Genomic DNA, 25,987 nt, shown 5'->3' with positions numbered 1-25,987 from the left:
TGACTTGTCCGAGGGCATGCAGATCATAAGTGGCAGAACAAAACTTTAAGCCTGGAAGTCTGCCTCCAAAATCTGAGCTCCCACACAACATACCATATAAACGTGCTTGGAATTCAGAAATGAGAAAGACCACTGCTAACCAGGGCAATTGGTCAAGCAGGCAGCCATGAGATGAGTCCTGGAAGAATGGGTAAGAGTCACATGGTAGAGAGAAAGGGTGAAATCCTCGGCTGAGATATCCAGATAAAGAAGTTTTAGAAGCAAGAACTCAAAACATATATTTAGAATAAGATGAAATAGCCACTCTGGTTAAATAGAGAGAGGACGTATGAGGAAGAGGTGACAAAGTTGAAGCCAAATTACGGAAGGCCATGAGTGGGCGGCTGAAGAACACATGCTCTTGGTGGGCACTGGATGTTACTGAAAAGCAGCACAGAAGGCAAGGTGGGGCAGAATGCAGACTGCAGAGACAGGCAGAGAGAATGCAGGTGGGAAAACTCGTTATGACACCACAACAACAGGTGAAGGCAGAGGGGGAGGAGAGAGCCGACTGTCCAGAAAGGAGAGAAATGAATGAGAAGTACAACAAGGGGATTGTCAATGGGATTTGGGGCTGATGCGATGAGGGCAGAGGGAAAGAAGGAGAATGAGAAGGAAAGATCAAAGCTCACCCTGAGGTTTCCAACTTGAGTGAATGCGTGATGACAGTAGCGTCAGCTGTTCTAAACCTACCAGATTATATATAACCATGCATTCTTCTCACACTTAACACACTGCCCCGCCTCTGTTCTAGACAGATATGGATCATCCCATGTGAGTTTTCTCATCACTCCTTTCTCAAACCTCAAAACCATTCTGTGTTGTGTCTCCTTTCCTACCATCTCTGGGAAAGAAGTATTCTTTCTCTCCCTGAGTTTAAGAAGGTACCCGTCAAGGGAAGGATTTCATGCAAGGACAGGCTAGACTAGCACATGTTTGTAGCCTGCAAAGGAAAAACAAATAGAGAGGCAAGCATCAAAGGTGCAAGAGAGCGTGGGGATAATTGAAGCGTAGATGCCAGGAGGTGACAGGAGAGAAGGAGATGCTCAGCAGAGTTGAGCAGGTGAGCTTAGAAACCTGGAAGGACACCTTGTCCTCTGGAATAAAGGGAGAGAGAAAGTCAACCTAGATAGGAGACAAACAGCAAATGAAGACTCCAAGGTGGAGGTAAGCTTGATATGTTGATATTGCCTAACTTGGACCTTTTAAGACAAGCCGGATGTCTAAGCATAAACATTTTTCCTCTCACCCCCCCTCTCACTGAGCCACAGCCACAACGGTCTCCTTACCATTTCTTTTTTTTTAATTGAAGTATAGTTGATTTACAATACTATTTTAGTTTTGGGTGTACAGCATAGTGATTCAATATTTTTACAGATTATACTCCACTGAAAGTCATTATAAGAGAATGGCTGTAATTCTCCCTGTGCTATACAATATATCCTTGTTGCGTATCTATTTTATACTGAGTAGTTTGTATCTTTTAAGCCCATACTCCTAACTTGCCCCTCCCCCCGCCCCACTCCCCTCTGGTAACCACTAGCTTGTTTTCTACATCAGTCTCCTTGCCATGTCTTGAACATGTCAAGCTTTCCCTTGCCTGGGGTCCCTTTCATCCTTACAGCTTCCTTTGATTGGAAGAGCCTCTCCCAGATCTTTGTGCAGTTGACTCTTCCTTGCATCTTAGGTCCCAGCTTAATTATCACCTCCTCGGAGAGCCCTTCCCTGACCACTCAGTCTAATAAGGGAGACCCAACCTCCTTACCACTCACTACCCCGTTATTCTCTGTTACTTCCTTCATACCACATATCCTTATTGCAAGTATCTTAATTAGGTCTTTACACATTTGCTATTAGTCTCCTTCAACCATAACATTAATTCCATAAGCTCAGGGACCCTATATATGGTCTCATTCACCACATACTCCAACACTTAGGCAGATCTGATAACAGAGTAGTCACTCCACGAATATACACTGCACTCATGAATAAGTCAATGAATGATATGCTGTTGAGAAAATGGATATAGGCAGAAATGGAAATTTAAAGCAATAGTTTTATTACTGATATTCACAAATATTTATTAATTTTTTGAAGAATATTTTCCATATACTCATGTGCCAGGACTTATGCAACTCTAAAGGGAATACTCAATCTGTAGAAATCCTAGTCCCTGCTTCCAAAAGCCCATACTATTAGGGAAACATATGAGCACAGATCATTAAAATACAATGTACTATAAACTATAATAGCACTTATAATGCAAGGCAGTTAAGAACTGAGAGCTGTGAGAGCTTACAATCAAGTGCTTCTAACTTAAGCCAGAAGACACAATTCTACTAAAGTGCTGAGGACAGGTGTGGCGCTTTGGTGCGTGGCTGCAATTGCAGAGGGTATGGAGTAACCATGAGGTAGAGAAGGTGGGACACACGTACAACTCTCCCAAGAAGTTTTCCACTGAAATAAGGAATGAACTAAGATGCAAATTCATCAGGAAACAGAATCAAGAAAATTATTTTGAGCATGTCTCTAGTTTGAGGGAATAGAAAAGAGGTGAAGAGAAGATCGAAGGTAACTGAAAAGGGAGGGATTCCTTAAAGGGGCTAAATCTCAGAAGATGCAAAAGAGAACAGCAGTTACACTCAGAGAAGAGGAGAGCTCATCCTGTAAGACAGGAGAAGAGAAGGTAGCAATAACTATCTTTGAAGGTAAATGTAAAAGTGGAGTGAGAAGAGTTTTAGCAAGCATAAGCTAAAGATTTTCTATGTTCTCCATGAAGTATGAGATCGACCATCTGCCAATACTGGCTGCTGAGGGAGAAGCTGGGGGAAAGGGAAGGAGGAGAATTTTACTGGTTGATAATTGGTGTGCAATGTTGCTGCCCTACGCTACATCTTCACTGATTTTCAAAGTGAAAAATGTGTCCTTCTGTGTCTCTTGAAATTTATGCAGAAACTAGTCGTGGCATACTGTCCACATGGGGGGATGGAACACAAGGTTACAAAAGCACATAATGCTAATGTCAGAGTTGTTTTGGCATTTGCAAAGCAATTTCAAAAAACATTAGCTAATGAATTAGCTCAATGATGACTTTAACCCTGTAGGTATATGTGTACAAGGACTACTTTTTCTGTCTCCTTTGAAGCATTCGAAGACACAAGAGACTTTGTCTCAGTGGGAATGCTGTGGTAGATTACATTTGCTGTAAATAAGTGACATTTTTAGAAAGCAATGAGTTCCACTGAATTTATCCTGAAGAGAAAACAAATGGCAAAGCTAAATGAGAGACTCCCAGAATCAGACTGAAAATTCACCATAAGCCCCAAAAGCTCCTCATTCTGGCTTTCTGAGGGTATTGGAGGCAAATAGCTCCAACTTCACAGAAAATATTGGGCAGGAACAGAAGTACAGACGTGCTGCCCATCTCAAGAAAAAGGTGTTCCACTGCTTGGCGTTTATACCAAAAGGAGCTACTGCCCACTCAGGTCCCATGATAAAAATCATTCCTCCATTAACAGGTTGAGCAATATCAGTTTGCCCAGAGTTGGAAATCAAGCAAAAACTGCCTTCCTCTCAGAACAACCAATGGCAAGGAGAAAGAAATACGTAACTGTATCCAGTCTCCCAGAAGGACATTTTTTGCCTGATTAAACGACCTCTCCTCTGAAGTGAAACCTCTAAATGGTAGTGAGAGACGATTCCCTAGAGTGGGTTTAACCACAGAATTACCAACCTTTTCCTGAGAAGCTTTTTCCTTTTCTTCTTCACCAAGTCTTTTGATGGAGTTGGTAGAGATGGCAGCAGGAGTCACGACGGCAACAGTATTTAGAGCTCAGCTCCAATCCTTGCTAACTGAGTGGCCCTGGGCAAGACGCCCACTATCTTTACATTCAAATTAGTAATGATAACAGAATCCACCTCATAAGTTTGTTTTGAGAATTAAATTAGGGGATACATATGAAACAGCCACAGAGACATACTTCGCGTGCATCCACACTGTTAAGTGCTCGATAACTTTATTGTTGTTATTATGATTATAATTGCTGTGGTTATCATGGTTTTGGAGATGACGCCAGTGAAGGTCTGAGGAAAGAGAAATAATTGTAAGTGACTAATAAGTGATGACAGTGGCTGGGAACCTCAAATCCTACTGCAAGGGCAACTCTGTGAGTCTCGGTGGGACACGTGTAGTCAACTGATTTGGAGATCAATCAGGAACGTCTTCAACACAATGAACCTGGCCTAATTAATAAGTCCCATTCTTTCTTTTCAGAAGGCTCATTCACTATAGGATCTTATGTGGGTTTTTTTTTCTCCCCAGCTTTATTGAGATATGATTGGCATATAACATTGTAAGTTTAAGATATATAATGTGATAATTTGATACATGTATTGTCATACTGAGTGAAGTAAGTCAGACAGAGAAAGACAAACTATGATATCGCTTATATGTGGAATCTAAAAAAATGGTACAAATGAACCTATTTACAAAACAGAAATAGAGTCACAGATGTAGAAAATAAACTTATGGTTACCAAAGGGGAAAGGTGGGGAGGGATAAATTGGGAGATGGGGTTTGACAGATACACACACTATATATAAAATAGATAACTAATAAGAACCTACTGTATAGCACAGGGAACTCTACTCAGTACTCTGTAATGACCTATATGGGAACAGAATCTGAAAAAAAAGAATGGAGTGTGTATATGTATAGGATCTTATGTTTAGAAGGAAGCTAGAAAATCAAGACTGTCTACTCATTTGTGCTATAATCTCTTCTACAACCTCAGCAAGATGGCTGCCCAGACTTTGCTTGGATGCCTTGAGTGACAGAGAATACATTATTTGAAAGGCAACTCTGGACAGCTCTCATTGAAATGTTTTCCTTGTATCTAATACCCAGCTCCCACTCAACTGCCCCAGTTCTTCTTCCTGAAGATATATGAACCATGTTCACATCCACTTCATAAGACAGTCCTTCACATATGAAGACAACTCTCAACCCATGAGCTCAGGCATCTTTCCCTCAGGTTAAACGTTCCTGGATCCATCAGTCAACTCTTTTTATGTCAGACTCTTGAGCACACTGCTATCTGTTTCATAGCTCAGCTCTGAACATGTTCTGTCAACTAGTCAGCTAACCTTTTAAGTGCTGATCATTCAGAACTGAAGAGAAATATTCCCAGTAACCAGATTATCACACAGTGGTGATGGTGATGATGCTGATAAACACAATTTACCAAGCATTTTCTATATGCCGGGCACTGTTCTAAGGGTTTTAAAATTATTATCTCAGTTAATACTTACAACAACCCTATCAAGTAGGTATAATTATTCCACCCACTTAATAAATAAGCAAAGTGAGGTACAGAGAGGGTTAAGTAACTTGCCCAGCATTCTACAGATAGTGAGAATAGAGGTGGGTTTTGCAGCCAAGAACTCTAGCTCCAGAGCGTACTATTTTCTCCAATAAATTATACCATAGAACTGTCACCTCCTTTGTTTTCATACCTTTATTAATTCAGTCTCAGAACATTAAGGCACATAATGTCTATCATTCTCAGCTCCCTGCCATTCACAAAGTTGATGAGCATGCTCTCTTACCTTCCCTCAAGCCCCTACTAAATGTCGAGTAAGACAAAGCATTGGATATTCACCAGAAACTTCCATGTAAGTCAAAATGGACCCATTTACCAGGACCCAGTGGTATATTTAAATAGATACTCCTTTACTGAATAGCTCTTACATCCAATTCCTTTTTCCCCATCTTGTGGATGAAGATATCACAAAGTGTATTGCCAAATACCTTACTGATATTTAGCTATGCTAGGCCCATGGTACTTTTCTGAGCTTTAAGTATAGTAACAATATTGAATAATATGTGAGTTTAGTTGCTTATATGGCTCGTTTTTAGTGTTTTTAGTGAATGACTATGGTTCTCTTCTTTCTTCGGTGGGCTCATATCTTCTGTTAATAATGCAATCCAAAATCTTTCCCAGATGCCAATGAAGTTCGTAAGCCCATAACTTGCACTATCTACACTTTTTCCATCTTTAGTCATTACAAACCTCCCCCATTCTCTACAATTTCTCAAAAACCAACTGGATTTCAAAAATCTTATTTTCAAGTTCTCTCTGTATCGTTCATCTAAGTCAAGAAATTTGAATTAATAGAGACCAATTAGGTGCTTTCTAACAGGCTCTGATATTAAATTTCCTAACTTTGTCTATCTTTTCCTGGCCAAAGACCTATTTTCTTGTCAGAGAAGACGGGGTAAAATAGGAGTGAGGAATTCTTCCACATCATTTAGGGCTCTGTTGCAAATGACAGAAAATCTAGCTCATGCTGGCTTAGACAGAAGAAGGAATGTAATCAATCATGGCTGGAAAGCCAGACGTAGTCTAGGTGGAAGAATGTTTGATCCAGGGCCTTAAAATGTCACCAGAACCTAGTTTCTCCCCATATTTTAGCTCTGCTTTTCTCCACTCTAGCTTCATTTTTAGTCCCATTGTGGCGGCAAGATGGCGGCCAGAAGGTCAGTTTTATACCATCCCAAGTTGTAGCTCAAAGGAAGGAGAAGTACCCCCCTACAAGATATAAACAGAGTCCTGAACCTGAATGTCACTGATCCAAACTGTGACATTAGGTGTGGGTTAGGTGCCCAGCTATGAACAAAACAACCACAGCCAGAGTAATGGAAGTTCCTGATGGACTTAGAGCTCACATGCTCATCAGGTGAGGCAGGAATGGAGTCAATGCCACTAAATCACTGCACTGAGCATGAAGGAAAATAAAAATCAAGAAACATTTATTGAAATAAGGGAAAATGAATACCAGATCTCTTAAAAAATGTTTACCATATCTTACTTCTCCATTAATAGCCCATCAATTATAAGTAGCAAACCATTCTTTAATATCTTCTTCTGGCATTAACTGAAGAATTTAGTATTTAGCAATACTAAATATCCTGCAGCTTCAGCCCCCCTGATACTCTTCCTCAGGTACACACCACTTTCTTATAGCCACCCTTGATACTCTTCCTCAGGTACACACCACTTTCTTATAGCCACCCTGGGCTAAGAGCTCACACCTTGCCTCCTCTGTGAAATAAACCTCATGTTCATCATACATCCCCAGTAGTTCAGGGCTTTGTCTCCTCTTCCTCTGTGACATCAAATGCCATTCTCTCCCCTGCCCATTTCAGCTCCTGGTAATCCAGAAGGTAATCTCTTTTCAAGAAGATCCAATGCAAAAATTATCCTCTTCAAAAATTTTCATTCTTAAACTGACTCACATGACATTGCCAATATTTGACTTTTTTTTTTTTTACCCAGAAAAATGGCAATTTCTATGGTCAACCCCATAGGCCTCTCCTGAGACACAGTTTCTCCTCTTTCTTGTCTTCTTCTGCTACATTCTTCCAATTTCTCAGACTCTGATTCATGTTTCTACTTTTTTCCACCTTGTTGGAATCTTGTCCCTCTTGGTCTCCTTTTTGTATTGGCCCTTCCATTCTGCCAAGGCATTCTTCCCTCCAAGCTCACATTGTGCATATCTTCCTAAGAATGGGAAAATAAATTCTGCATTGCTATCCAACTTGTCTTTCTACGTTAGAAGTATTCCACAGTAGTGTGTGTTTGGTTTGACAATGATAACGATCCTCATTTTACAGATCAAGACATGGGTGTTCAAAGTGGTTGTATGGTTTTCTAATTAGTACCAGAAATGCATCTGGTAGCCAGGTTCTAATTCAGTTGCTCTTTTTTAAGATACATTGGATTCTCTTAACTTCTGCAGTTTTTTAATTGCAGCAACAGCAAATAGCAGTAAGTGGTTCCTTAAATAAACATACCTGATCAATTTGGTTTCATTTATTAACATAAATAGTAACATTAGCATTTGTACAGTTTATAAAGCACCTCCATGTTTTTTATCCCATTTGTTCCCAACACGAAAATGCCTGAAGTATTATTATCTGATGAAAAAACTGAGGCTAAGAGCATTCAAGTGGCTTGCTAAGAGTCTTGCAGCTGGTAATGAATGAGTCTATGCAAGACCCAAACCCTGGACTTGTGCTTCCAAAGTCAACCCTCCTCTCATCTTCCATGTTGACCCTAAAACCCTCACTTGATCTTGCTCATCGTGGGACCACACAGTATTCTCAAAGCTAGGAAAAAGGGAATTTTTAGGCCCAATGACATGACCTAAATTTGCCTAGTTATGGACAGAGTGATTTATCCCCACCTGAGAAATCAGGAAGGACACCAAAACAAGAGCCTGAGAAGACAGAGGCAGGAAAAATGAGAACAGGGGTAAAAAAAGTATAGCGAGGGAAAAAGAGGACAATACAAAAGAAAAACCAGAAGAGAAATTGTGATCTCATAACAGACAGCAGAAAAGACAGTGAGACAGGACAAAATAAGCATATATATTTTTTTAAAAAAAGCAACAACACATTATCCTAAAGCCCACAGGTGCCAGCAATTCAAATAAACATATAGCAATTAACAGAATTAACAAAGCCTTAAATAGCTTGGCTCACCAGATGTGGACTCCTATCAGGGTTCTATAAAATGTAAAGTTATTACAGATTAAACCATTAATCATCTGTTCAGAGACTATCTCTGGCTGCAAAATCCCATTCAGTTTTAAATGGCTAATAATCACAAAGGGATGTGGATGGTAATGTGCACAATGATGTTCTACCCAATCCTTTTTCCTTTAAATATGTGTTCCACTCTCCCCATTCTCCTGCTTTCCTTCCTCCCCACTAGAGATGCCATGAGAAAAGAAAGGTGGGGTAGACCAGTCGGTCTCAGAGTTCTCAGCAGCAGGTGAGCTTCTCCATGGGCAATGGAGAGCCAAATGGAGGACCAACATGCCAGCGGAGAAGTAACAGATTGAGGAGAAAGGAAGATGGTGTAGAAAGAACCAAGTCAAACAACACAGAAGATGCCAACACATAGGAGGATACTGTGATGGGCTTTAGTCAGCTCCCTGGTCCTCATAATACAGACACTATTCATGCAACTCAGCCTTGATTTTGCTTTCCTCTACTGCACTGTGCTTCATCCAACAATAGTAGCTCAGTAATGTCAAGGACAGAGGAAAGGAGAAATAAATGTCCTGACAAGGAGGGTCATTGGAAACTGAAATGGGAGTTAGAAGGAAGCATTTTTCTGCAGAAACCTGAAGACTGAGAGAGGCACTCTCCTGGCCCAGTGCTAAAGCCAATGGACCAGGCTTCCCAACTCTTCCTCATCTCCCTAGGACAAAAAGATGAATCAAATAGAAGTGGTAGATGGACTAACTTCAGTTCTCAAGGAATTTAAAGGCTGACGGACAAGCTGTCAATCTCTGTCAGTCTACTACTTCAGATCCTTCAATGGCTCTCCATTACCTAAAGTCCAAGGGTAGAGTGTGATATAAAGCTCTCTATGACCTGGCCCCTACCTAACTTTTCAGATACATTTTCAGAACTCCTGATCTTGTATCTTGTGCCCTGACATTGGCAAACTGTTTGTAAGTTCCTCACCCAGACACCACGACGTGCCCTGTCTCTGGGCCCTTGCTCAGGCTGCCCCATCACCCCACAGCACCTTCTTCCCTGTTCATTTCTATCTGTCTTCAAGCCTCCCTTGGGCATCATCTCCTCCACAGCGTTTTCCTGAACCCCATGATATACTAAGTTCTTCTCCTCAGCAGCCCCACTGGACCTGTGAATGCCTCTTTTTTGGGGCATTAACTGCTCTTCCTTGAAATTATATTTGTGTGTCCCCCACTAACTGTGAGGTCCTCTGAGGCAAGAACTGTGTCTGATTCATCTCTGTGTCTTAGCACAGTCCTTGGCATACTGTATTTTTTCAGCATATACCTGTGGATCTAAATTCTGCCAGATTTTAGAGCTCTATGAGGTTAGCTCAGTAATGAATTAATTTAGTTATTTGTTCCAGACATGCTTATTGAGTGTTTTATTTTATGCCAGGAACTCTTCTAGGTGCTGGGGAAACACCTGTGAAGAGATGAGGCCTTTGTCCTCAGGGAGCTTACATTTTCGTAGAAGGGAGACTGACAGTTGTCAAATAAACCAGTGTCCAAAGGAAACAGACTAGGTAATGACTGAGGGTGGGTAGGATGGGTTATTCCAATTTCAGTGAAGGTGAGAGAATTTTAGTAAGGCAAACCTCAGAATAAAGTTGTGTTTTTCCCCCAGATAGTGATTTGGTAATATGGGAAATACAAACATACGCATGTGCTAATGTATATTCACTTACTCTTATATTTATTTCATAAACTGTTTTATAAGAATGATTACATAATTCTTAATCATAATTATTGTAGCAAAACATCATTGTATATTTATGTATGGTTTCACTTTTACGTATATTATTTTATTTGTTCTTAAGAACACAACAGAGGTCTTATCATCTCCATGTTATAGGTTAGGAAACTGAGGCTCAAATAAGATCAGTGGCTTATTCCAGGCCATATAGCCAGTAAGGTAATAAAGCTGGTATTCCCAATCAGGTTTTCTGATTTTAAACCCAGTATTCTTTTCATTTATACTATGATGCCTCCTCAAAGCCTTTTCAATCCCGTTCTTCTCAGAGTGGGTTCCAACCCATTTCTTTTAGTCTTGCTGGGCCTCTTTATGTAATACTTCACTCATATCAGATAGCTGGGAGGTTCCTACAAGATTCAACTATTGCCATGTCAGGATGTTCTTTAATGATCCCAAGAAAGTCACATTGTCAATAGTGCCTAAGAGCATTTATCTAAAAGCTATTTTTTAAACTTACAAACATGTGATTTCATTTGGCAAATATTTATTGAGTGCCCACTAGGTGCTAAGAACAATTCTAAGAGCTGGTGACACAACAAGAACAAAAATATGACAGACATGTTGAAACACAAAACCATAAAGAGGAACAAGGTGGGGATTTTTGTGATGCTTGAGTGGACACAAACATTGAATTGATAACTAGGGCATGCAGAGTACTTCAATAATTGGAGGATAACATGGACCCTCTCTGTCACACTTTTACTCTGCTATCAAGTTAGGAGCTGTGCACACAGGTGAAATTCACAATCACTTTGACTCAAGAGTGGAGCCAGCAATATCACAAAAACAAACAACCCAATCCAAAAATGAGCAGAAGACATAAATAGACATTTCTCTAAAGAAGACGTACAGATGGCCAAAAACTACATGAAAAGATGCTCAACAACACTAATCATTAGAGAAATGAAAATCAAAACCACAATGAGGTATCACCTCACACCAGTCAGAATGGCCATCATCAAAAAATCTATAAGCAATAAATGCTGCAGAGGGTGTGGAGAAAAGGGAACCCTCCTACACTGTTGGTGGGAATGTAAATTGATACAGCCACTATGGAGAATAGTATGGACGTTCCTTAAAAAACAAAAAATAGAACAACCATATGACCCAGCAATCCCACTACTGGGCATATACCCAGAGAAAACCATAATTCAAAAAGAGACATGTACCACAATGTTCACTGCAGCTCTATTTACAATAGCCAGGACATGGAAGCAACCTAAGTGTCCATCGACAGATGAATGGATAAAGATGTGGCACATATATACAATGGAATATTACTCAGTCATAAAAAGAAACGAAACTGAGCTATTTGTAATGAGGTGGATAGACCTAGAGTCTGTCATACAGAGTGAAGTAAGTCAGAAAGAGAAAGACAAATACCGTATGCTAACACATATATATGGAATTTAAGAAAAAAAAATGTCATGAAGAACCTAGGGGTAAAACAGGAATAAAGACACAGACCTACTTGAGAATGAACTTGAGGATATGGGGAGGGGGAAGGGTAAGCTGTGACAAAGCGAGAGAGAGGCATGGACATATATACACTACCAAACGTAAGGTAGATAGCTAGTGGGAAGCAGCCGCATAGCACAGGGAAATCAGATCGGTGCTTTGTGACCACCTGGAGGGGTGGGATAGGGAGGGTGGAAGGGAGGGAGACGCAAGAGGGAAGGGATGTGGGAACAGATGTATATGTATGACTGATTCACTTTGTTATAAAGCAGAAACTAATAATAAAAATTAAAAAAAATGGTTCTGAAGAACCTAGGGGCAGGACAGGAATAAAGACGCAGGCGTAGAGAATGGACTTGAGGACATGGTTGGGGGGGGAATGGGAAGCTGGGACGAAGTGGGAGAGTGTCATGGACATATATACACCATCAAATGTAAAATAGATAGCTAGTGGGAAGCAGCCACATAGCACAGGGAGGTCAGCTCGGTGCTTTGTGACCACCTAGACGGTTGGGTTAAGGAGGGTGGGAAGGAGACACAAGAGGGAGGGGATGTGGGGATATATGTATACATATAGCTGATTCACACTTTGTTGTACAGCAGAAACTAACACAACATTGTAAAGCATTTATACTCCAATAAAGATGTGATAGATAGATAGACAGATAGACAAAAGAGTGGAGCCAGAACTTAACTTTCAGGTGTGAAGTAACTGTAGTTCCAAAGATAAAAACTATTTTGTGCCACACACAAAGTATCAACGATCTGGAAGAGAAATCCCATAGGGTCTTCACCATGTCCCCATTTTGAAAAAAGTGAAACATAAAAGCACCCAGCTCAGTTGAAGGCCGCTTAGAGCCACAAATGGCCAGAGGTGACAGAAAAAGAAAGAAAGAGATAGAGAAGGGAAGAAGAAGTTGTAAAATAACTGCTGACTGTTCTAAGGGGAAATAGTTAAAGTGGGTAAGTGGGATTTATCAAGGAGGGAAGTCCCAACATAGCTGTAAGCTTTTACTGTTTACGAAATTGTCAAAGAGAAATGCCAGGAACAAGAGAAGAATTTCCTAGACTTTCCCACAGAAAAGTGAATTATAATGATTAAATGGAAAGAAAGACTATGCCAGGATTTCATTAAACTCAAAGCTATCTCTTTAAAGCACTCAGACAAATGAGAAGGCCTCCCAACTCCCTTAGAAAGACCATACTATATACGTAAAGGAGAGATAGTGCAAAAGTTTATATTAAGTTCTTGTTTCGCCTACCACTTCCTTCACTGTTTTGGACTTTCTTTCTTCTAACTTGATCTGGATTTAAATTCTGCTGAGCTGCTAGCTAAGATATGTGCATATTTTTATTACTATTACTGTTATTTCTGTCACTGACACTGGTTTTCAGAACGGCCTTTAATTTTTAAGCTATTAAGTGCCACTTTTCACAGACTTTTGAAGCTGTCTGCTCTCCACCTGGACAGTGTAGTATGTAAGTACGTGTGTGTGGGTGTGCGTGTGTGTGCAGATTGTATTTACTTTAGGTTCTGCATGGATAAAATCATCAGAGATATCTTCATGTTTTTATGAGACTTGTTTCAAAATATTCAGGGGCATCCTTCCTGACTGATAGATTTGCGGTTGGGAAATTGCTCCTTTGTCTCAAAATACATAATGGAGAGATGGTTCAACATAATTGTGTGCAGGGGAAAATTAGTTCTAGAGGCCACCCCTAGACCCAGTCCAGGAGAAACTCCAGGCTCAGGGCTGTTTCACGACAAAAATGAACGAGCTCTCCACAGCAATCAATGTCTAATTCATTCCTGAGCTACAAACGTGGAACAAGAATGCCCCTATCTGGGCTTCCCTGGTGGCGCAGTGGTTGAGAGTCCGCCTGCTGATGCAGGGGACACGGGTTCGTGCCCTGGTCCCGGAAGATCCCACATGCCGCAGAGCGGCTAGGCCTGTGAGCCATGGCCACTGCGCCTGCGCGTCCGGAGCCTGTGCTCCACAACGGGAGAGGCCACAGCAGTGAGAGGCCCGCGTACCGCATGAGAGTGCAATTCCAATGGAGTGTGATTTAACGGTGTTTAAGAATCTTTCAGGGTTCATTAGACAGAGTAGTTTACACCGTTATTCTATTCAAATAGGAGTAAATCCCAGGGAAGAAGTGTGCTATGTCTACAGCAATTCCATCAGGAATGACCTGGGGAGTCCCTGTAGCCAGCAGAAGCCTAGGTAATGTCCAGCAGAGAGAGGAAAACTCTCTAAGACTTTTCTCCTGTCATTTTTCCTTCAGGACAAGAACAATACAAAGCTGTAATTGGATTTTTCCCTCCTTTGTCATCTCTCCTTCCTCCCCCTTTCTCTCAATGCACACATGGTTTATTGCAGCAAGGCCCAGCTCAAATATCAATTCTTCTCCAATGCCGACTCCCACCTAAAATGTATCTGTTTTCTCAGCTCAGTTAGATCACTTCATCTGTGGCACTGAACACATAGTGCCCTGAGCTATAATTTTTCCCTTACAGATCTCATCTCTCTTCCCAGATTACAAAGTCTTCAAACATGGAGACCGTGGTTTGCAAAGAGCCATTAGTTAGTTAGTTACAGCACAAAAAAGGTACCCAATGATTATCTGATAAATGTCTCCATTCAATAAATAATTATTATGCACCTGCTCTATGCCAGGTATAACAGACGCAACCCCTGTCCAGACACAGCTCGCAGCCGAGTGGCGTGAGTGAATGCACATGTGATGCCATCTCATATGTAACTGATGTGCAACAAATTTCAAATAACCATAATAAGAATAAAACATGTGCCCTGAGAGGAGGCTCATAACATGTCACAAGGGATCTTTATCTACAAGAAAGAACACTGTTAGCTTCTCAAGGAATTTCCACAGGGAAATGGTATAGTTATCTTAGGCAATCAAGCTTAGTTTAGATTAAACAAAAAAGTGCAGTGCACTGCTCTGATGACACCGTGTGCTAAAAGAACTCCAGCAAATCAAGTCTGATTCTTTTTGCCTCAACAATTGACCTTAGAGATTGAACTTACACTTAACTGAAGCTCCTTTGCTCTCAGACAGAGGTCTCAACACATTAGCTACAGCAGTAATAAACGAGTAATGGTAAAGCCCCACTGCTTTCTCAGAGTTGCTAGTTCTCAGGGAGGAAAAAAAAAAGGAAAAACAAGTCTTCTGGGCCTTAATATTATATTCTGAGAATTTTCCTTCACCTCGAATAATGAGACTCTTGGGAACACCAAGTTTAGCAAAGGTAAAACAATACATATGTTATGTTTTAGACAAGACACACAACCACAAATTGAGCCACTTTTAGCTAAGGCTTCCCTACTTGCCAAGTCAAAAATACAAACTCAAACTTCACACAGGTCTAGTTCCTTGTGATTTCAAAGTCCTTTCATCTGAGTTATTTCATTTAATTTATAAAGCACAGCTACCTGTGGGATCAGGTTCCTCATCAGTTAGATGAGGAAACAGAACCACAGGGTACTTAAGTGGCGAACCCAAGGTCCTGCAACCAGCTTAAACTGGGATCAAAACCTAGGGCCTCTACTTTTAAGTCCAGAGTCTTTTCTGCTACAACCTATGACCTCATAGAATAGATCAGAGGACAGATCCAGTCACTGAACTGAAAATTTCATTTGTTCTTAGACAGTCAGTGCATTAAATGGAATGGGTGAACCTTACCTCTCTAAGGCAGCCCATGAAGTTGTTGCTGACGGGTGAGCCTGGCAAGTCAGCGGTACTTGGGCTTCCTCCCACATAGAAGAAGTCATCTGAGCCCAGCATGGTGTAGTCCTCTTGAGTGTAGCCCGTCGTGGTAAGGATGCCATCCACAGAGATTGTCACCTGGTGGAGGGACATAGGGACAAAAAAAAATCCCAACAATGACCTTACAGTCCTATCAAAATCCAGGGGCTTCCCCTACCTGTGGCATCACTTTCATTAAGATTTGGGTGAGGTATTCTTTCTAATTTGGATTGATTTTGGTATGTGCAGCCAAGTTCCATTTTCTGGTCTGCCTCCCTGTGGCCCAAGCCTCCAGTGTCTCCCTGCAGACTCCTGGGAGAGTTTTTCGGAACTGCCAAGCTGAGCAACTCGCTCTACCCGTTGCCCTCTTCACTCAGTCAGGCTAGAAAATGGAACCATCCTCAGACGTCTCCGTTCATTGGTAAAATGATCATTTACTTTTGAAAGATTGTAATTTATAGTGGTCGTGAGAAACAGCAAAGGAGATGTTTGACAATGGGGTTTGTTAGGGGGTTGGTCTTTGGTTGTTGATGGGTTTTTTTCTTTTTTCTTTTCTTTTTCTTTTTTTATTTGTTTCTTTTTGGGCTCACACCACGCTGACAAACATGCATTCAGGGAGGGAAGGAAAAGGGTCTTGATTTTAATGAGTCATGGGTGATACATGCCACGGACTACCCAGGACACCAACCCCTGTCCTCCCTTGTCTGCCATCACCACCAGCCAGAGAAGAAAGGATCCAAACCAAAACAGGCAACGCTAACAAAAAGAAAGGAATGATGAGGCATAATGGCCAAAATAATAACAATGCCCACAGGAAACAAACAGCACCCATACACCCAACATCCATGAAAGGAGCAGAGGGCACAGAGAAGAGATGGGGCCTCAAAGCGTGCACGCACCGTACACTGACACACCCATGCGAAAATCATCTGGAGCCCAGAGAGAAGGCAGAAGAAGAAAAGGGAGGGAAGTGGGACAAGGGTGAGGAGCCCTAAAGAAGAGAATCAAAATCCACTGCACACTTACATGCACGAAACCAACTGAAAAACAAGATGGGAGTGAAAAGAAGAAAACACACTCAAAACTCAAGGGCAGTCTTTCCCCTGCCTGCCACCTCCCTTCCTAAGAAAAAAGAAAAGAAAAAGTCCAAACCCAACCCCAAAATATATGAAGGGTGACAGGAGCATGAAGAAGCGTGGAGACAAAAACGAGAGAGAGGAGAACGTGGAGTGGGGTTGATGACTGGTAGGTTGTTAGTACTGAGTTGGAAAACGAGGGAACAGATTCTGATGCCCACGGGGAAGTTCACGAGACAGGAACATGCCATGCAGAGTTTGTACGGAGAACACAAATCGGCACAGCTCCCTTTGGCCAAGGTGGGAAGTAAGGTGAAAGGAGGGAAAGGAAGAATACAGGAAGTCGAGTACTTTCCTCCCCAGATCACCTGTGGCAGCCGTGGCCACACAAAAGGGAAAGAAAAAAGGGATTCGGGAGTGGGGAAGGGGCAAAAGAAAGGAGGACGAGTGAGGGGTAGGAAGACACGGAGAGAAGAAAGTCCTCAACAGAAATCTCTGTTGTCCCTAGTCGGTAACTTGGAACTTGCAAAATAAGAAAACAAAACAAAACGAATTTAGCTCAACAAAGAACATTTCTTTAAAAAAAAACTTTTCTTTAGGAAAAAAAAAATTACAAAGTAGAGAAAAGGAAAACTGTCCCAACCAAACTCATCCAAATAGTGTCAGGACAGGTGTATCCCCTTCCATTTTCTTCTTAAAGAAAAAGAAAGGCTTGTATTTAATTCAACAAAAAAATTTAAAAGAAGAAACAACTCTAAAGAGGATAAACGGGGGGTTTGGGGAGGAAAAGGGGGGCAACACACGGCAAACCCAAAAAAAGAGACAATAAGAATGATATCTACCAGACAATGTAGTTTGTTTACCATAGCGTGTCCGATGCCTGAGTGCTTTGCGGAAAAGGGGGAAGAAAGGAAATTAAAAATTGTGAACAGAACGATTGTTAATTAAAAAAACTAAAAACAAAGATGAGTCGTTAGGGTGTTAGTACATTAGTCGGTTAGTAAAATGACACATTGCATGAATGATCTTGTGTTAGTTTTCCAAAAAAAAGGCACCCGACACAGAAAAAGAGAGTGGGGGAAGACAATGAGACCAAGACTCTATGGAAAACCTTGGCACCTGAGGCACAGCCAGGAAAGGAGCTGCAGTCCACCTCGTCTTTGTAACTCCCCACTTCTCCCAAATTCCACTCAGACCAGACCTCACCCCGGTCAGAATTAGCTTCATACTTACTTTCCAGGAGCTGTTCTGAAAGAACACCACCCTGCTCCCTTCCCACCCTCTAGCACAAACACAATCCACCTGTCCTGAAAGAAAAGACCCCCAAGGTTTATCGTTCCACACGTAGATAAATAGAGAGAGCTGAAATACCAATACTTTGGGGATTGTTTTTTCACATCTGACTCTGATTACATGCAGAGTAATGTAGGACAAAAGATCTTAAAACATTTACAGGTCACATCTAGCATAGGAAGGCTACATATGTAGTTTACTCTGGGTTTCCACAGGTAACTTAAAGATCCACAACCCCCTTGATTTTGTGTGGATTTGTGCAGCAGGAAGGCAACTTTCTCCTCTTTCCTGTTCTCTCAGGTTAAAATAACTGTGTCGTTAGAATACATCTAAAGAGTTGGAGTCTCCTTCACTAGCCAACAATGTTACTTTGTTTACTTTGCCAGAATGTCTCCTGTCAGAATCACTCTCCCCTCATTCCTCTTTAAGAATGCTTTTCAAGCAATTTCTTGCATGGATAGCAGAGAGGACTGGCAGGTTAAACATGATTAGAGAAGCCCTACAATTAGTCTTTTCTTCGCTGTTTTCAAACGTTAAATTGCCAACACACCCTGAGCTGGGAGGCTGGAAGGCTAGAAGATGGTTATCTCCAGTTTTGTGTTTGCGGTTTGACTAAAGTGGCCTATAAAGGTAAAGCACTTCCTGTGATGGCCATGACCTTGGACTCAGGTCCTGGTTATAATTTAGAACAGATAATCCACGTTCCCTCCATTAATCAGAACCCCCAACAAAGTACCTGACCTTGGCCTGACTTGGCCCAAAAGCAGAACCGTAGCAGATGATTAAAAAGGAACAAAGGGGGAAAGTTCTGCTCCATTTGGTAAGGAAACTCCAAGTAAGCTTTCCTCAGATGAATCTTTACCACAGAAGCCATTCAACCTTACCAGAAGAGTAGGCGAGACTGCCATCAGCTTATTGTCAAATATTTATGAAGTGATTTACAGTTTAACTGCAATAGACAGGGGCTTCCCACCCCTTCAAATGTATCCTAGGGAACTCAAAAAAATGTTACAAATGTACTTTTAATGGGAAAAATAATAATCTTAGCTGACTCAGGGTTGAAAGGATTGTATTTGCAAAATCAACTCTGCTTTTCTGAGATTTTTTCCTCTTTCAATAAATTGCATTTGGATGCAAAATTCAGTGCAGATTCTGATGAGGTCCAATTTTAGGTGCACTTTCTCTAAAAGATTCATACTCCTTCTGTCGAGAAATGCCCCCAACACCCTAGGCCTCAGTAGCCTAGTCTTGAGAGCTCTACTTAGCTGCATCCATGGAGACAGACAGAGGCAATCACCTTTGAAAGAATACTCAGCATGTAAATCATGTGCATGTCCCAGTGAGTCTAGCACCCAGACCATGGATGAGCTCATAATCCTTCTGGAACATAAGGTGCTTTGCATATTTAGCCACCACACGTGGAGGATTGTAATCACCATCTCACAAATGGAAACCGTGGTGTGGAAAGGTTAAATGCTTTGTCCAAGGGTACAGAGAGGAGTCGGGTCTTAGAACTTGGAAGAGAAACCCTATAGTGTTGCCTTCCTCTGCTTGTTCAGACTAACTCAGCACAACCAATATCTGAATTACAGTTTGGTTTGTCCCCATTTCAGTGTAAAGGACTGAATTAGGGCCCAATTCTATTTTAGAAAAGTGTTTTTAGTGGAAATGAAAGTGAGCCTTTTCCGGCTAACTGGAATCATTCTAGAACGGCAAAGAAGCATGTGGGGTGGGAGAGAGAGAGAGAGAGAGAGAGAGAGAGAGAGAGAGAGAGAGAGAGAGAGAGAGAAACAGATTGGCTGGTGAGAACCACAACCTGATTCCGCTCCCCAGTATATGAAAATCCCCCCTTAACTGACTAATGTCAGAGGGTATTACTGTGCAACTGCCAGTCAAAACCGACAAAAGGTCATATTCTCCTTTTTGGTCTAGTCTCTGCTACTCAAACCTTTCAAGCCCTTATATGTTAGCAAATGAAAATGTGATGTGGGCTCTCTTGGCAGCTCCTGTAAGTACAGGTGGGGAATGATGAAAGGAAACATCAGCAACAGGACTCTTTGGCCTTGCAGGAAAAACACAGAATGGTGATTCAAAAATGTTCGACCTATGTGTCTGAAGATGACGGGGGATTCTAACTCTTAGGATTTGGCAACTTCATCACAGATAGAATAGCATCTCCGACCATGGGGCTTCCCTGACATGCTTAAGTGTGGAAATGGGTATTTCAAATATTGTGTGTCTCCAATGTGGAGGGGCCTTCTCCATTTACTGAGCATTATTAAGGAGTTACACTTTTATCAAACAGAAAACATAGGCAAACACCTGTCAGTTCTCATGCTTTCATGTTTACATTAGAAGGCATTAAATCAATCACACTGCAGAAGAAAATTTGATAAGCACCTTCTGGAAATTTACATAATGCTTTCTGATTTAATAAAGGATGAATGTTGTCCAACTGGGTTTAATGACAAATTCACAAGTAGAAAAACCAAGTGAAAACAGAACCTGGAAAAGGCAGTCTCAGAACAGATCTTGACTTTTACAGGAAGTGTTTTTAATTTTTTCCTGATGTGGGCTGGTGAGGTATTATTATTGTTGTTATTATTATCATTATTGTTAGTTATGAAACGGAAAACAACTTCACTAGGCTATAAGGCTTTCTGAGAGTGTTGTCACCTGACGGAGTTGCCTGCTTAGAGTCAGCAAGCGATGGGAGTTCTCAAGCACGTACAGAACCAGGAAAGGCTGCTCCAAAGTTGACTTTTTTATGTGGGTCCTTCCACTTTCCAGGCCTCCTAGTCAACTGAAGAGTGTCAGAGGTAGAGACAGGGGCAATAAAGTATACCACAACACCAAGGAACAGAGAAACAAAGGAATTCAGAAAGATCCCAGCTGATTCACTCCAAGGCTAGAGGTTAACACAACAACCCAACAGAAAGAATAAAAGTGGACGAGGGGTTGGTAAATTAAAAGGAAGAGAAAAAGAAAGACTTCTTCTGGAAGGAATTAAAATTATGGCATCACGGCAATGGCTAACTTAATTAAAAAGAAAAACATATATTCAAAGAATGAGAAAAATCTACCAAGCTGCAGAAACAAAACGCTCTCCCTAATTGATTTAACAATAATACAATATTCAAAGGTAATCAAGAAAATGATAAAAAGGAAAGCAAAACAAAAGGAAAGTATTTATAACTTTTATCTGTACAACTGAATTTTTTTCTTAAATAACAAGCACAAATGGAAAATTGAAGTAAGAGAAGAAACATATTTTAATAATTATCCTTGTGAAATTGTAAAGGCTGGGAGAAAGTTTGACTTTGACAAATCCAAACCCATAGGGTATCTCTACCCCTCTCTATGTAACCTAACCCACCACCTACTTCACAAACTTCCTCCCCAGCCACCTAAGAGGAGCCTCTGGGCACTCTCTCCCCTCAGCCATTACCTGCCGGAGGTTGCGTGTCACTTTGACATCATGCCAGGCGTTGTCATTGAATTTTCCATTCACTGGCTCCACAATGGCCTCAAAGGCCCCAGACCCCAGGTTAATGACCAAGGAGACTGCGCCATCCTTCAGAGCCAGGTTGACATAGTCAGCCGACTTGCCCGTGTGCAGGATGAGCCCGTTCCGCTGCCAGGTCTTAAAGGACAGGGTGATTTCATCACTGCTGCTCTGGATTGGGTTCTGAGACAGGTCGTAGCACAGGTACTCTGAGCCTCGGAAAGTGGCCACATTCTCCTCTCGAGCTACAGAGAAAGAAAAGGGGAAAGCAGTCAACACTTGATGGGCATGAGCCAGGTCTATGCAAATACCAAAGAGAACACACACACACACACACACACACACACACACACACACGCACACAGGGTAGTGTCCCTGCCAGAGGCCTGATACCAGCACAACACCCCCTCCAACTCTTCCACAAGACTCATATCTAAGTACAAGGGAAACTAGCAGAGAAGGTAACTGCAGAGAAGTTATATGTTCACACAGGGGTAGAAGACTAACACAATGGTGCCCGAAAGCTTGCTACCTTTCCTTCAAATTTTCTCAGAGAAAAACCTAAAGGGAAATTTCATGCAAAATGGTAAAGTGAGGTTTACTTGCTTTTGCATCAATATTGGCTTTTAAATGCTTGTAGAAGAGCTGGTTTAGAATGGATAATTAACTGTTCTGACGAAGGGTTCTTTAGCTCTAGGTACCTTTTATTGAACAATAACTAAAAATCAATTAGCCTGAAAGATTTGGCTCTAATTTCCATCCATCAATAACCCAGCTAACTTTGGTTTCCATGGTAGAGTCCTGTGCCCAGTGGAACGTGACTGGGTTTTTAAATAGGAGGTTGGACCTGAGGAAATGATTGAGCAGATGAGGAAAAGGGAACAGAATGGAATTTGGTAATATGTTTTGATAAGACAGCAATACTTCCCTTAGAGTCAAAGGGACCTCTGCGCTAGAGGTCTCCTGTTTGAGATGGCCTGGTCTGACCATCCTACAGAACATCTCTCTCCATAGGACCAGGGGTCCACAGAGCCAACATGGCATTCCACTGGGACTCATACTCTCTTTCAAGACCATATTTGAGACCCTGGGGTCCTGTAATTCCCTACCCAAAGAGCCCCAAGTCTGTTTCCAGGGGTTGTGCAGTCCTCCTTCCTGGATCCATTTTCTGAAGGCAAATCATGCTATCAGTGTGCATACCTCAAGGTCTGAGGGCTAGCCCTGGGGGACTGTTTGCACAGGTTTGGAGAGAGCTTTGCCATGTGGGTCGAGGCATCCACGTGCATTTATACCAGACCTCTGTGATATAGGATGGAGCTGAATGTGGGCAGAGGAAGGGGAAAGGCCACAGGCTGAGGACCAGAGGGGCTGGCTCTCCCTGTGTTGGTATTTCCCAATGCAGAACTCCTAGGAATCCAAAAACTCTAAATGTGAACCAGGTAGTGTCAAAGGTCTATTTTTCAAGGTTAAGAGAATAGAATGTATTTTATTTAATTATTTATTGATCTGATTTATAACTTAGACACTCAGCATGTACACCTCCATTTGTCCTCTTGTCAGGCAGCCTCATTTAGAGAGTGGCCTACTTCATATCAGTGTTGGTCAAAAGCACCTCCTCAATGAAAAGAAATGGGCAACAATACAAGTTTAGATATGCAGCTTCCCTTTAAATAGGGGTGGCAGGGTCTGCAAAGTGAGGTTGAGGGGACTCTATTTTCCCTTCTAGACCTACACCTCCGCCTTAGTCACCAAAGCTTGTCCACATGAATTCATATCCTTATTGACCATCATAGCCCTTGGTAAGTTCCCTAAGTAAAATCAAATAAGTATTTTCTCATCATGAGGTAAAGGAGTCACTCTTACAATGTGAAGAGATGACCACCCAACATATACTGTTGAATTCACTGTAACATCGCATCATTAAAACATGAGCCTTAACATCACACTCCAGAGAGTTAGAAGAGATTAAGTGTGTCCTATATCTTCCAGAGGGCCTCAAGGATGTGTGTACACCTACATATTTCTGTTTGCACACACAATGGTATAAGCAAAAGGGACTTGTCCACCTCTAGGGGACCAGTGTTGTTTACACATATAAGTAGCGAGTACTACTCAGCACATAACCCATGCCAGATGCATTTTACCAAAATTAGTTCCCCCAAAATCACAGAGCAGAAATTTGGCACTATCTGTATTTTTGAAATGGGTCCATCCATGCAATCCCCTACTGCCCTATTTTCACGATCTCTCATTTCTAAAGAAATGGTTTTGTTAAAATTCAACTGGACAGGCTCTTGTTCAGTAGACTGGACGTAACCCTGATTTAGAGCAGAAGATAGCAAAGCAAAGCAAATTCAGTTATCACCGCTAAGCTCTTTTCCTAACAAAGCAAATGTACACACAGCCAACTACTATGCCTGTTCTTGGCACCCCACGAGGTATATTAGTGGGAGTCTTCTATAAACATTTAAGTTATACTTTGTGTGCCCAGTGAACTGAGATAAATGAGCAAGGAAAGAAGTGCCTCTAAAGAGAAGCCTCAATTAATCACTGAGTACCCTTCAAAGGGGGAAGGGCCTGACACAGAACAGCAAGGCACTAGGATATTATTTAATGTGCTATGTGGTGCTTAATATTTTTTATATAATTAGACTAAGGAGTCTATCAAAATAATAAATTTTAGAGCTGTAAAGGATTTTAGAGATTGCCTGATTTAACACGCTTATTTTATTAAGGAAGAAACTGATGACTAGGAATAAGTGAGTTGCCCAAGACCAGACAGTTAGTTCTACTCTGGACTTCTACTGCCTCTGGACTTTTCTCTAAATATCAGTTACCTTTCCTTTTGCCCGTCATTCTGGATATGGCACATGCTCCTACTCTGCTTCTCAAAGGGCATGAATGATTCCACTGAACCATGTATTGACTTACAAACCATCACAAACCTTGAATAAACTGAGCCAGAGACCTATTCCTCCTACCCCAGGTAAATCACACTTACTCACCAAAAGAAATGTTTCTCTTCTCTGCATCCCCACCCCCCGGAATCAGTGTGTTTAAAATAAAAGAACTCGTTTTATGTGGAAGGCCATAGAAGAAAAATGACATCATTAAGAGAAGAGGCTATCACAGTAAATAAGTAAGAAATAAAACCAATGTGAGGAAAAAAGTTTATGTAAACCACATGCATATTTATGCTAATATCCATGCAAATTCATCAATGAAGATTTTATATAGCCTTGAGAGTACATTCCTTTGCAAATATCTAATGAAAACTGCTGCAAAAGTTCACAACCTTCCCAATCTCTTCATTCAATGATGAATTTTCCCAGTTTACCCTTTCCCTGGGCTGGAGAAAAACACCGGAGCAGCATCACCCCAGATGCTGGCTGTCTCCTTCACATGTCAACAAACAATAGACCACGGAAAGCTACTCTCTGAATCGTATTCTAGATAAGCAAAATCATATCATTTTTAATTCATGGGATACTTTCCTCCTGATTGTTACAGGAAGGAGAGGCATTGGCAGTGCATGACCCAGTCTTTAAAAGAGCAAATAAGGGGCTTGCAAGAAGAAAGAGAGAGGACCTTGAAGAAATTCTTCCTTTGTATACTCTCACAACTGACATTTTTCTAAGATCCCAATCTGTCTTAATTTTTTTCCAGTGGCTAAAGCTTGAGCATTTTCTTATCACCTTGAAAACCATACCAAGTTGATAGTGAACATAACTAAAAGGTGCAAAACCAAATAGTGACAAACACATTTCTAAGCCCATTCAATTCTCCAAACTCTCCATTAGAAAAATGTAAGACTGCCCCCAATCTGTTTTCTATACTGAGTGTTTACACTGAGAAGGAGGCTGAAGAGACAATTCAGTCACCTTGTATGTATTCAAGCTAAACAGGTAGAGAAAATGAATGCAGGGGATTATGTAACACAGTAACACACAACATAAAGCTACAGCTTGGCAAGAGGGTAGGCACTGACATGGCTAATGGAACTGTTTAGATTCATTTAGATTATATCACCCCGAAGTTTACAATCAATTGCATAAGTGTTAAAATAAAAATGTTACTCTCACAGCATGAAAAGCAGAGCTCAACCTTCTATGACAACAAACCGTTTACCCATTATTTGTAAGTGTCCAATTGATTAAACACTAGATGCAATCGAGATAAGTATAACTCAAGGTTTTGAATCCGTTTGTATAAGACATATAAAGCACTGGTCTTTCAAATGGCTTGTAATCCAAGTACTGATACATACATCTCATTAACAAGCACTTACTCAGTCCTATTTTCCACTCTCTCCCAAAAAACACCCAACTACGGATTTATGTAATAATTCTATTTCTCTGAGAAATTCTAAAACAGATTAAAATATTCTGTCATTTTTTTATTACTATACAACCTAAGAAGTATGAAGAAATGCATATCACTGTTGAATTGGGCCTGTGGTTCCTGATAGCTTGGTGTCTTAGGCTGTGAGATCAAGAAATTTGG

General features: G+C 41.2%; 1 protein-coding gene across 15 annotated transcripts in view; it reads right to left on the bottom strand.

Moving 5' to 3' along the window:
* NRXN3 (neurexin 3) overlaps positions 1-25,987 on the bottom strand; it is a gene marked incomplete at both ends in the record, with an annotated part of 1,631,502 nt that overhangs the window by 1,196,123 nt on the left and 409,392 nt on the right. For 7 of the 15 annotated variants that reach the window (XM_079699579.1, XM_079699593.1, XM_079699590.1 and 4 more), the window contains 2 exons: positions 15,548-15,709; positions 21,428-21,729. In XM_079699579.1, coding sequence (XP_079555705.1) covers positions 15,548-15,709; positions 21,428-21,729 — 464 coding nt within the window. Of the gene's footprint in view, positions 1-15,547; positions 15,710-17,528; positions 17,574-21,427; positions 21,730-25,987 lie in introns of those variants that run through there. The other 8 variants (XM_079699597.1, XM_079699582.1, XM_079699581.1 and 5 more) reach the window with 3 other exon arrangements.

Source organism: Hyperoodon ampullatus (genome assembly GCF_949752795.1).
Source record: "Hyperoodon ampullatus genome assembly, chromosome: 3".
NCBI classification, from domain to species: domain Eukaryota; kingdom Metazoa; phylum Chordata; class Mammalia; order Artiodactyla; family Ziphiidae; genus Hyperoodon; species Hyperoodon ampullatus.
Note: the sequence above shows the minus strand (reverse complement) of the source record. Positions and strands in the feature narration are given on the sequence as shown.